Source organism: Rhinopithecus roxellana, chromosome 6, assembly GCF_007565055.1.
Source record: "Rhinopithecus roxellana isolate Shanxi Qingling chromosome 6, ASM756505v1, whole genome shotgun sequence".
NCBI lineage: Eukaryota > Metazoa > Chordata > Mammalia > Primates > Cercopithecidae > Rhinopithecus > Rhinopithecus roxellana.
The window spans coordinates 77,540,754-77,553,255 of record NC_044554.1 but is presented as its reverse complement, the minus strand read 5'-3'; the positions used below and the strand labels follow the sequence as shown (position 1 = coordinate 77,553,255).

Below are 12,502 nucleotides of genomic sequence, written 5' to 3'. Positions count from 1 at the left end.
GCAGAGGGCAGAAGGGTCAAGCGAGGTCCTCAGGCCAAGGCTATTGGGGTTTGCTCAATTGTTCCTGAACCCTCTTACACACGTACACACACAGAGCAGCACGCACACACACACACACACACACACATGCCTCAGCAAGTCCCGGAGAGGGAGGTGTCGAGGGAAGGGGGCCCCGCTGGCTGTACAGACCGACTCCCAGAGCCAGCGAGTGGGTGGGGCTGGAGTATGAGTTCATCTATTTCCTGCCCACATCTGGTATAAAAGGAGGCAGCGGCCCACGGAGGAGCACAGCTGTGTCTGGCTGCAGGGCCAAGAGCGCTGTCAAGAAGAGCACACGCCCCCCTCCAGCAACTGAATTCCTGCAGCTCAGCAGCCGCCGCCAGGGCAGGTCGAACCGCCAATCGCAAGGCACCTCTGAGAACTTCAGGTAGGAGAAAAGCAAACTCCCTCCAACCTCTTACTTTGGGCTTAGAAGTAAGGCAGAGAACTTGCCTCCCCAGAGTCCCCTCCCTCCATCATCCCCCGCTATTCCTCTATTTTCTTTTTCTCAGACCTGCAGCCTTGAGTCGACCCTATCCTGGGGTGACTGCAGGAGAACAGGGAGGATGGTCAGGCCCCACCAACAACCCCATCACCCAGAAACAAGAACCTTGACTCTCTCGGTCCCTCTGCATCAAGACACTTACCCACTTCCCACCTCATGCCTGCTAACTTGAATGAAACAATCACTGGGAAAGCATTATAAGAGAATTAAGGCCAGGTACTGTGGCTCATGCCTGTAATCCCAGCACTTTGTGAGGCTGAGGCAGGCAGATAACTTGAGCCCAGGAGTTTGAGACCAGCCTGGGCAACATGGCAAAACCCTGTTCTCCCAAAAAAAAAATACAAAAATTAGCTGGGCGTGCTGGTGTGCCTGTATTTCCAACTACTTGGGAGGCTGAGGTGGGAGGATTGCTTGAGCCAGGGAGGCAGAGGCTGCAGTGAGCCAAGATTAAGCCATTGTATCCAGCCTGGGTAATGGAGCAAGACTCTGTCTCAAAAAATGAATGAAAGGAAGAAAGAGAGAAAGAGAAAGAGGAAGGAAAGAAAGAGAGAGAGAAAGAAGGAAGGAAGGAAGGGAGGAAGGAAGGAAAAGAAAGCAAATGTAAAGGCTCATGCAAATCAAAGATGTTGTGATAACTGATAATTGAGCCTGGGCTAAATCCCCCCTGTGCTGCAAAGGCAGCGGGACACAGAGGGAAGGGAGATGGACTGGATTCCAAGATTCCCATAGGGCAAGATGACCAAAGACACCCTGCCACTGCCCGGGGATAAGTCAGTCTGAGTGAGATGGAGCGGGACGGGCTAAGAATCTGAATGTGTCATGGTCTGTTCCTGCACCTTGCCCTAGTGTTCACCCACCACCTGCTTGCAGGAAACAAGAAGAGCAGGGCCCACAGCTGGCCAGCTCTCCTCCCCTCCCGCCTGTCTTCCAGAAAGATTCCTTCACCAGCCCTCTTTCCATTGCTCTAGGATGCAGATGTCTCCAGCCCTCGCCTGCCTAGTCCTGGGCCTGGCCTTCGTCTTTGGTGAAGGGTCCACCGTGCACCATCCCCCATCCTACGTGGCCCACCTGGCCTCAGACTTCGGGGTTAGGGTGTTTCAGCAGGTGGCGCAGGCCTCCAAAGACCGCAATGTGGTTTTCTCACCCTATGGGGTGGCCTCGGTGTTGGCCATGCTCCAGCTGACAACGGGAGGAGAAACCCGGCAGCAGATCCAAGCGGCCATGGGATTCAAGATTGATGGTGAGCCACGGGACACTGGGGGAGGTGGGAGGCATGCAAAATAGACCAACCAGAAGCCAAGGAAAGGCTGGCTCTGGCTTAGCCAAGCCAAGCCCCATACAGCTGTGCTGCAGGGGCCACCCCATCTTCTTCCCACTACACTCCAAGTCACTGGACCCTTGAATCGCCAAGGGTGTCTGGCCAGTGGATTTACCGTTTATTCACCACCGCATGATCTTAACCTCATTAAGCCTCAGTTTGCCCATCTATAAAATGAGAATCATAAAAATGCCAACCACATAGGGCTGTCCTAAAGAATTCGTGGGCTGGGCACGGTGGCTCTCAGCATTTTGAGAGGCTGAGGCGGGTGGATCAGGAGGTCAGGAGATTGAGATCATCCTGGCTAACATGGTGAAACCCCGTGTCCACTAAAAATACAAAAAAATTAGCCGGGCGTGGTGGCGGGCGCCTGCAGTCCCAGCTACTTAGGAGGCTGAGGCAGGAGCATGGCGTGAACCCAGGAGGTGGAGCTTGCCGTGAGCCGAGACCGTGCCACTGCACTCCAGCCTGGGCAACAGAGCGAGACGCTGTCTCAAAAAAAAAATAAAGAAAGAATTCATGGAATTACACTTGTGAAATGCTTAGCATAGCCATCACTATAAGAAAAAATATCTAAGGCCAGGCATAGTGGCTCGTATCTGTAATCTCAGCACTTTGGGAGGTTGAGGCAGGAGGATCACTGGAGGCTAGGAGTTTGAGGCCAGCCTGGGCAATACGGTGAAACCGCCTATCTACTAAAAATCTAAAAATTAGTCCGATGTGATGGTGCACACCTGTAATCCCAGTTACTCAGGAAGCTGAGGCACAAAAATCGCTTGAACTCGGGAAGTGGAGGTTGCAGTGAGCTGATATCGCACCACTGCACTCCAGCCTGGACGACAGAGTGAGACTCTGTCTCAAAAAAAAAAAAAAAAAAAATTAAGAGAAGAAAAAAAGAAAAAAACTAAGGTCAGGCAAGGTGGCTTATGACTGTAATCTCAGCATTTTGGAAGGCTGAGGCAGGAGGATCACTTGAGGCCAGAAGTTTGAGACCAGACTGAGCAACAGCGAGACCCCTGCCTCTACAAAAAATTTAAAAATTAGCCAGATGTGGTGGCACATACCTGTAGTCCCAGCTACTTAGGAGGCTGAGGTGGGAGGATGGCTTGAGCCCAGGAACTGGAGGCTGCAGTGAGCTACGATTGCACCACTGCATTTCAGCCTGGACAACAAAAGGATGCCCTGTCTGAAAAAAAAAAAAAAAAAAAAAAAAAGGAAGAAAGAAAATATTTAGGGTTCATCCAGGAGGTGGAGGTTGCAGTGAGCTGAGATCACGTCATTGCACTCCAGCCTGGGAGACAAGAGCAAAACTCCATCTCAAAAGAAAAAAAACAAAAAAAAAAAAACAAACAGGAAGAAAATATTTAGGGTTCATAACTTAAGAACAGAGAAAAATATTCTAGCCCAAAGAGAGGGTTGGGATCTGAGACGTTTGAAGAAAGGAAGAGATACAGAAAAGAGATTTTGTCCTGGAATGAAATCTCCCTCCAGAGAGCCCTGGGAAAGCACCGTAGCTCCCATTCATCAGGGTGGAGCCTCTTGTGGGGGAAGTGGGCTCAGGCTGGGAACCCTGGATTCAGCACGAGCCTGACATGTCCTCTCCTCTCTGCCCCTGCGCAGACAAGGGCATGGCTCCTGCCCTCCGGCATCTGTATAAGGAGCTCTTGGGGCCGTGGAATAAGGATGAGATCAGCACCACAGACGCGATCTTCGTCCAGCGAGATCTGAAGCTGGTCCAGGGCTTCATGCCCCACTTCTTCAGGCTGTTCCGGAGTACAGTCAAGCAGGTGGACTTTTCAGAGGCGGAGAGAGCCAGATTCATCATCAACGACTGGGTGAAGACACACACAAAAGGTGAGCAGGCAGGGAAAGGAAGCCCGTTCCCCGGGCCTCAAGAGAAAGGGAATTTGGAAACAAATCCATATATCCCAGTTGGGTGCAGTAGTTCACACCTGTAATCCCAGCCCAACACTTTGGGAGGTCTAGGTGAGAGGATGGCTTGAGGCCTGGAGTTTGAGACTAGCCTGGCCAACATAACAAGACCCCATCTCTACAAAAAATTTAAAAACCAGCCGGGCATGGTGGTGCACACCTGTAGTCCCAGCCACTTGGGAGGCTGAGGTGGGAGGATCACTTGAGTCCAGGAGTTCAAGGCTGCACTGAGCTATGTTTGCAACACTGCACTCCAGCCTGGGCCACAGAACAAGACCTCATCTCTAAAAAAACAAACAAAAACCAAATCCACATATCCTAAACAATGCTCCTTTTCAGCATTCTCTTCTCCTTTTTAAAGCATCTCTTCTGGGCTGGATGCTTTAAAAACCAAATCTTAGGCTGGGCACGGTGGCTCACACCTCTAATCCTAGCATTTTGGGAGGCAGGGGCGGGCAGATTGCCTGAGCACAGGAGTTCGAGACCAGCCTGGCCAACATAGTGAAATCCTGTCTCTATCAAAAATACAAAAAATTAGCCAGGTGTGTTGGCGCCTGCCTATAATCCCAGCTGCTCAGGAGGATGAGGCTCAAGAATCACTTGAACCTGGGAGGCGGAGGCTGCAGTGAGCTGAGATCGTGCCACTGCACTCCAGCCTGGGTGACAGAGCAAGACTTTGTCTCCAAAAAAAAAAAAAGGAACTAGGCAGGTTCATTTAAACCCCTGACTGCATCCCTTTGACATACATCCAGTTGAGGACTGTGAACTCCGGGAAACATCTAAAAGGCTTAAAAATTTTGTCTAGGCCGGGCTCGGTGGCTCAAGCCTGTAATCCCAGCACTTTGGGTAGCCAAGGCAGGCGGATCACAAGGTCATGAGATTGAGACCATCCTGGCTAACACGGTGAAACCCTATCTCTACTAAAAAATACAAAAAATTAGCTGGGTATGGTGGCAGACACCTGTAGTTGCAGCTACTCGGGAGGTTGAGGCAGGGGAATGGCGTGAACCTGGGAGGCGGAGCTTGCAGTGAGCTGAGATCGCGCCACTGCATTCCAGCCTGGGTGAGAGTGCAAGACTCCGTCTCAAAAAAAAAAAAAAAAAATTTTGTCTAACTTCAGCCGGGCATGGTGGCTCACACCTGTAATCCCAGGACTTTGGGAGGCCGAGGCAGGTGGATCATGAGGTCAGGAGTTTGAGACCAGCCTGACCAACATGATGAAACTCCATCTCTACTAAAAATACAAAAATTAGCCAGGCATGGTGGCGGGTGCATGTAATCCCAGTTTTTCAGTAGGCTGAGGCAGGAGAATCACTTGAACCCAGGAGACGGAGGTTGCGGTGAGCCAAGATTGCGCCACTGCACTCCAGCCTGGCGACAGAGTGATACTCCATCTCAAAATAACAACAACAACAAAAGTTGTCTAACTTCCTGATCTTCCTGATCGTTGGTTTTCCCACAGGTATGATCAGCGACTTGCTTGGGAAAGGAGCCGTGGACCAGCTGACACGGCTGGTGCTGGTGAATGCCCTCTACTTCAACGGCCACTGGAAGACCCCCTTCCCCGACTCCAGCACCCACCGCCGCCTCTTCCACAAATCAGATGGCAGCACCGTCTCTGTGCCCATGATGGCTCAGACCAACAAGTTCAACTATAGTAAGTCCAAGAGCCCCTTCCCCACAGCCCACAGCAACTGCATCTCATTCCTGGGGTATCCCAAGGAATGCCCAAATTGTCGCCCTCCGAGGGAGGAAGACCACAGGGAATGCTCTCCTGTAAGGGAGGAGAGACCCTAGAATATACTCCAGCTTTGACAAAGATTCCCCAAGCAGGAGACGTCAGGATAATGGGAACAGAAGACAGGAGGTTTATCCCATGAAGGATGAAGCTGAAATCCAGAAATTCCCTCAGGGCCACATTTGTCCACCTGACTCCAGGGTCTCCTCTTCATGTGTTGCTGGTGTGATTACCTGGGGATGAGAAATCCTGCTGGGGGAGTTGAGGTTAAGGGGATGAGGACTCCAGGTGCGGTGGCTCACGCCTGTAATCCCAGCAATTTGGGAGGCCAAAGCGGGCGGATCACCTGAGGTCAGGAGTTTGAGACCAACCTGGCCAACATGGTGAAACCCCGTCTCTACTAAAAATGCAAAAATTAGCCAGGAGTGGTGGCACGCGCCTGTAATCCCAGCTACTCGGGAGGCTGAGGCAGGAGAATCACTTGAGCTTGGGAGGTGGGGGTTGCAGTGAGCCAAACAAAATTGAGCCACTTCACCCCAGCCTGGGCGAAAGAGTGAAACTCCGTCTCAAAAAAATTTAAAATAAAATTAAAAAAGGATGAGGACTGGGATGAATTGGTGGCTGGGTGTGAGGAAAATGGAAGTGAAGGAAGGTCTAAAGAGACAGAGAAGTCCTGGCGCGGTGGCTTCCGCCTATAATCCCAGCACTTTGGGAGGCTGAGAAGGGGGATTGCTTGAGGCCAGAAGTTGAAGACCAGCCTGGGCAACATAGCAAGACCCTGCCTCTACAAAAAAAAAATTTTTTAATTAGCCAGGCTTGGTGACATGCATCTGTAATCTACTCAAGAAGCTGAGGTGAGGCCAGGCGCGTTGGCTCACGCCTGCATTCCTAGCACTTTGGGAGGTCCAGGCGGGTGGATGACCTGAGGTCAGGAGTTCAAGACCAGCCTGGCCAACATGGTGAAACCCCATCTCTACAAAAATACAAAAATTAGCTGAGCATGATGGCAGGTGCCTGTAATCCCAGCTACTCGGGAGGCTGAGGTGGGAGAATCGATTGAACCGAGGATGGGGAGGTTGCAGTGAGCCGAGATTGCGCCATTGCACTCCAGCCTGGGTGACAGAGTGAGATTCCTTCTCAAAACAAACAAACAAAAAACAGAAGCTGAGGTGGGAGGAACATTTGAACCAGGATTCGGAGGCTGCAGTGAGCTATGATTGCACCACTGCACCAGTGTGTGACAGAGTGAGACCCTGTTTCTTACAGACACACACACACACAGAGAGAGAGAAACTAGAAGATACCTGAATTGGCAGAAGAGAAGGGAAATAGAAATTAAAATACTGAATAGGGGAGCAGTGAACAGGGGATCTCCAAAAGCCATGAAAGAGAGAGAGCCTGGCTTCCAGAAAAAGCGGAGAAGCCAGGAGAACTAGGTGAAAATCCAGTGCTGGGTTGCCGTCAGCGAGAGCTGGAGTCCATTTCCAACGAGCCATCTTGCTGTCTTCACAGCTGAGTTCACCACGCCTGATGGCCATTACTACGACATCCTGGAACTGCCCTACCACGGGAACACCCTCAGCATGTTCATTGCTGCCCCTTATGAAAAACAGGTGCCTCTCTCTGCCCTCACCAACATTCTGAGTGCCCAGCTGATCAGCCACTGGAAAGGCAATATGACCAGGCTGCCCCGCCTCCTGGTTCTGCCCAAGTAAGTCACAACCGCTATCTCTCCCACCCACCCACCCACCCTCTCTCCAGGCTCCCCAAAGTCGCCGCCCCCAGGTTGAATTTCCCCAATCTGTGACGTTTGCAGGGCAGGGACATGCATGTGTGGGAGGCTGATGGGAAACTGTGGCCTGGGTTTGATTATGAGTCTTGCAATCATCCCTCCCCCTGTTTCTGCTGGAGGGCAGGGAACAGCTCTTCCCGACCACACCTCCACATTGACTATCCCCCCAGAATACTCAGCAAAAGCCCCCAAAAGGAGAGCCAGAGAAATGAGGGAGGTGGAGGCCCAATCAGTCCACATCTACTTAAGGTCGCCCCACCAGCACTCCCATCCCCCACCCTTTCAAGTCAACATCCAAACAAACGAAATCACTTCCAAGGACAGAGCAGCTCAAAGCGCAGCTTCTAGCTGGGGTTCCAAGAAAGCAGATTTTTCGAAATCCTTCTGCAGAAGGAAGCAAAGAGATTTTTCGAAATCCTTCTGCAGAAGAAGGCTGGGGCTGGGGAACTCCAGAATTATAGGGAAGCCTCCCACCACGCTCATCCCAAATTTCCAGATGCTACAATGCTAGGCTTGGGGAAAGAGGAGAATGTAGTTGGTTAGCTGGTGCATGCTCTCACTTGCATCCTCTCTCTCTCTCTTCCTCTTTATTTTTTCCCCCCTCTCTCTCTGGCTCATAAAAATCGAGGTAATTAGTCGTGCCCTGGTGAGAAGCAGAGAGTGCTCAAAGGCCCCCTGCTTGAGTCGTCTTCAGGGTTAGCTCTCAGAAACACAATCTGCAGAACAGATTTTTGTTCCAACATCCTTGCAGGAGAATTTGCCCTTAGCTTCCCCCGCCCCAGCCAGGCTGAATAAAATTATGCTGAAACTACTGTCTTATTTGAGGAAAGTAATTAGTCATAGGTGGGAGGGGACGGGGAGATTGCAGAAGAATGTTCATGAATATTAGGATTTCCAGCAATAAGGGGGACTTTGTAAACAGCTTTAGAAAAAGAACCAGGCCAGCTGGGCGCTGTGGCTCATGCCTGTAATCTCAGCATTTGGGGAGGCCAAGACGGGTGGATCACTTGAGGCCAGGAGTTCGAGACCAGCCTGGCCAATATGGTGAAACCTTGTCTCTACTAAAAATACAAAAATTAGCCGGCCATAGTGGCAAGCGCCTATGAGCCCAGCTACTCGGGAGGTTGAGACACGAGAATTGTTTGAACTCGGGAGGCAGAGGCTGCAATGAGCTGAGATCGCACCACTGCACCCCAGCCTGGGGGACAGAGCAAGACTCTGTTTCAAAAAAAAAAAGAAGGCTGGGCGCTGTGGCTTACGCCTGTAATCCCAGCACTTTGGGAGGCCGAGGCGGGTGGATCACGAGGTCAGGAGATCGAGACCATCCTAGTGAACACAGTGAAACCCTGTCTCTACTAAAAATACAAAAACATTAGCCGGGCGTGGTGGCAGGCTCCTGTAGTGCCAGCTTCTCGGGAGGCTGAGGTAGGAGAATGGCATGAACCCGGGAGGCAGCGGAGCTTGTAGTGAGCTGAGATCGCGCCACTGCACTCCAGCCTCGGTGACAGAACGAGACTCTGTCTCAAAAAAAAAAGAAAAAAAGGAAGGAAGGAAAGAAAGAAAAGGAAAGGAAAGGGAGAAGAAAGGAAAGGGAGAGGAAGGAAGGAAGGAAGGAAGGAAGGAAGGAAGGAAGGAAGGAAGGAAGGAAGGAAGGAAGGGAGGAAGGGAGGGAGGGAAGGAAAGAAGGGAGAGGACCAGGCCTCCCTCTCCAACCTTCACCTCCATTCCTATTCTAGCCACTTGATTTGGGGGACACCTGGTAGGGGACAGGGAAAGGTGCAGGCTGCCAGCCAAAGGGGACTCCGGCTTGAGCAGCCTCTTACTGCTATCCGCAGGTTCTCCCTGGAGACTGAAGTTGACCTCAGGAAGCCCCTAGAGAACCTGGGAATGACCGACATGTTCAGACAATTTCAGGCGGACTTCACGAGTCTTTCAAGTAAGAGGACCTTCCTTTGCTTTTTCTTACCCCAGTGGAGTGCGGGGGCCCCTAAGAGGAAAAAGGAACCTCTCCTTGAGAGTGGCAGCTGATCTAATCCTGTATCCACATCTGTTTCAGACCAAGAGCCTCTCCACGTTGCGCAAGCGCTGCAGAAAGTGAAGATCGAGGTGAACGAGAGTGGCACGGTGGCCTCCTCATCCACAGGTGAGTCTGGCTCAGGTGAGGCTCCATGGGCCTGTCCCCTCCATCACCCTTCAGGATAAGTGGTCCCCAGACCCAGGAAGGACCCCGCATCCCTCTCCACACAGACCTCTCTGCACAGAGCGGCTCTGTCTGTGCTCAGCCATCACCCGTTCCCCACCTGTTTCTCAGCCTGGAAAACGGGCTTGGGACCATGGAACCCTGTTTCCTCACCTGATGGCTCCTAAGTTCCCTGACTGTGAAAAGGCCTCCTAAAGGAAAACCCAAGTTGTTCCCACAGTGGGAAGTAAACTTAAGAAATGTGCTTATCAGGCCAGGCGTGGTGGCTCACACCTGTAATCCCAGCGCTTTGGGGGCCAAGGCGGGTGGATCACTTTGAGGTCAGGAATTCGAGACCAGCCTGGCCAACATGGCAAAACCCTGTCTCTACTAAAAATACAAAAATTAGCCAGGCCTGGTGGCGTGTGCCTGTGGTCCCAGCTACTCGGGAGGCGGAGGCAGGAGAATCACTTGAATCCAGGAGGCAGAGGTTGCAGTGAGCCGATATCATGCTGCCGCACTCCAGACTGGGCAATAGAACACAACTCTGAAGAAAAGAGAGAGAGAGAGAGAGAGAGAGAGAGAGAGAGAGAGAGAGAGAGAGAGACAGAGACAGAGAGAGAGAGAGAGAAAAGAAAAGAGCTTATCAATAAGCCCTTAAAGGATTTAGATAAATGTGTGTAAGGGAAGAGCTGATCCACTGCTACTAAGCTCCTGGAGGAAACCAGGTCTCAGAGGATGTCCTTAAACTTTTAAGGTTCATATTCAGGAAAACAACTTCCAGCTGGGCTCAGTGGCTCACACCTGTAATCCCAGCACTTTGAGAGGCTGAGGCAGGAGGATCACTTAAGCCCAGGCATTTGAGACCAGCCTGGGCAGCATAAGGAGACCCTGTCTCTATAAAAATTAGAAAAAAAATTAGGCAGGTATGGTGGCATGCACCTGTAGCCCCAGCTACTTGGGAGACTGAGGTGGGAGGATCACTTGAGCCCAGGAGTTCGAGGCTGTGGTGAGCCATGAAGGCACCACTGCACTCCAGCCTGGGCAACAGAGGGAGACCCTGTCTCTAAGAAAAAGGGTGGGGGGTGCCAGTGCCAGCATCCCTCTCTTCTAAGGCATTGTCCCTTCTCTTGCAGCTGTCATAGTCTCAGCCCGGATGGCCCCCGAGGAGATCATCATGGACAGACCCTTCCTCTTTGTGGTCCGGCACAACCCCACAGGTGAGCCTGGAACCCATCATGTTCCACATCCTCCCACCCATTCTTTCTCTCAGGAATTAGTCCCGACAGATGCAGACATCTCTCTACCCCTGAGAGGGCTCTGGGCAGGGAATCCATAACCCTACCCTGCTTCCTGTCCCAAGAGGAGGCCACCTTCTATCACCCACAGACAGTGCCGGGCCACCATCCCTGCTCTGTCACTCAGAAAGCTGAGACTCCAGACAGCTCACTCATCTGCCCAGATCTCAGTCCTTCCACCCACATCCAGCCCGATGAGCTGTCCCACTCCTTCCACTTCTCAACTCCCACGGTTCTTCCATCCTCAGGAACAGTCCTTTTCATGGGCCAAGTGATGGAACCCTGACCCTGGGGAAAGACACCTTCATCTGGGATGAAACTGGACATGCATCGGGAAAGAAGAAACTCCGAAGAAAAGAATTTTAGTGTTAATGACTCTTTCTGGAGGAAGAGAAGACATTTGCCTTTTGTTAAAAGATGGTAACCCAGATCTGTCTCCAAGACCTCAGCCTCTCCTTGGAGGACATTTAGGTCAAAATCTCTAGTCTCCACCTGGAACCCTGGGAGACTACTCCCTTAAGGTCTCCAAACCAGACGGTGACGACTGCGGGACCATCTGGGGCACCTGCTTCCGCCTGTCTCTCTGCCCACTCGGGTCTGCAGACCTGGTTCCCACTGAGGCCCTTTGCAGGACGGAACTACGGGGTTTACAGGAGCTTTTGTGTGCCTAGTAGAAACTATTTCTGTTCCAGTCACATTGCCATAACTCTTGTACTGTCTGCCACCGTGGAGGAGGCTGGTGACAGGCCAAAGGCCAATGGAAGGCCTTTCATCTCAGAGTCCATTCTGGCACTGGCCACCCCTCCCCAGTACAGGGGTGCTGCACGTGACAGAGTGAATGTCCCCCATCACGTGGCCCAACCCCTCCTGGCCTGGCTGTCTCCCTCCCCAGAAACAGTGTGCATGGGTTATTTTGGAGTGTAGGTGACTTGTTTACTCATTGAAGCAGATTTCTGCTTCCTTTTATTTTTATAGGAATAGAGGAAGAAAGGTCAGATGTGTGCCCAGCTCTTCACCCCCCAATCTCTTGGTGGGGAGGGTTGTACCTGAATATTTATCATATCCTTGCCCTTGTGTGCTTGTTAGAGAGAAAGAGAACTATTAAGGAAAATAATATTATTTAAACTTGCTCCTAGTATTTCTTTCTGGTCTGTGTCACCGTATCTCAGGAAGTCTGGTCACTTGACTGGCACACACCCCTCGGGACATCCAGCGTGATGGAGCCCACACTGCCACCTTGTGGCCACCCGAGCCCCTCGCGCCCCCCCTTGTCCTCGTCTTTTTCCCCTTGATGGAAATTGACCATCCAATTTCAGCCTCCTTCAGGGGACCAAAAGGACGGAGTGGCGGAGAGAGACTCAGACGAGGACAGAGTGGCTTCCAATGTGTTCAATAGATTTAGGAGCAGAAATGCAAGGGGCTGCATGACCTACCAGGACAGAACTTTCCCCAATTACAGGGTGACTCACAGCCGCATCGGTGACTCACTTCACTGTGTCATTTCCGGCTGCTGTGTGAGCAGTGGACACGTGAGGGGGGGTGGGTGAGAGAGACAGGCAGCTCGGATTCAACTACCTTAGATAATATTTCTGAAAACCTACCAGCCAGAGGGTAGGGCACAAAGACGGATGTAATGCACTTTGGGAGGCCAAGGCGGGAGGATCACTTGAGCCCAGGAGTTCAAGACCAGCCTGGGCAACA

General features: G+C 51.7%; 1 protein-coding gene across 1 annotated transcript; it reads left to right on the top strand.

The window, feature by feature from the left end:
* The first annotated feature begins 278 nt into the window (after nt 1-278).
* On the top strand, nt 279-11,931 carry SERPINE1 (serpin family E member 1). Its single transcript, XM_010387392.2, has 9 exons — nt 279-427; nt 1,513-1,784; nt 3,483-3,716; nt 5,257-5,451; nt 7,045-7,243; nt 9,160-9,260; nt 9,381-9,467; nt 10,640-10,723; nt 11,050-11,931. Exons 2-9 carry the CDS (start codon nt 1,514-1,516, stop codon nt 11,085-11,087), a joined length of 1,209 nt encoding a protein of 402 aa, XP_010385694.1. The 5' UTR covers nt 279-427; nt 1,513; the 3' UTR covers nt 11,088-11,931.
* Nucleotides 11,932-12,502: the final 571 nt, after the last annotated feature.

Coding starts and splice junctions, on each gene's coding strand:
- SERPINE1 (XM_010387392.2), top strand. CDS start 1,514: ATGCAGATGTCTCCAGCCCTCGCCTGCCTAGTCCTGGGCCTGGCCTTC. Junction 3,717..5,256: donor GGTGAAGACACACACAAAAG/GTGAGCAGGCAG, acceptor GTTTTCCCACAG/GTATGATCAGCGACTTGCTT. Junction 10,724..11,049: donor GGTCCGGCACAACCCCACAG/GTGAGCCTGGAA, acceptor TTCCATCCTCAG/GAACAGTCCTTTTCATGGGC.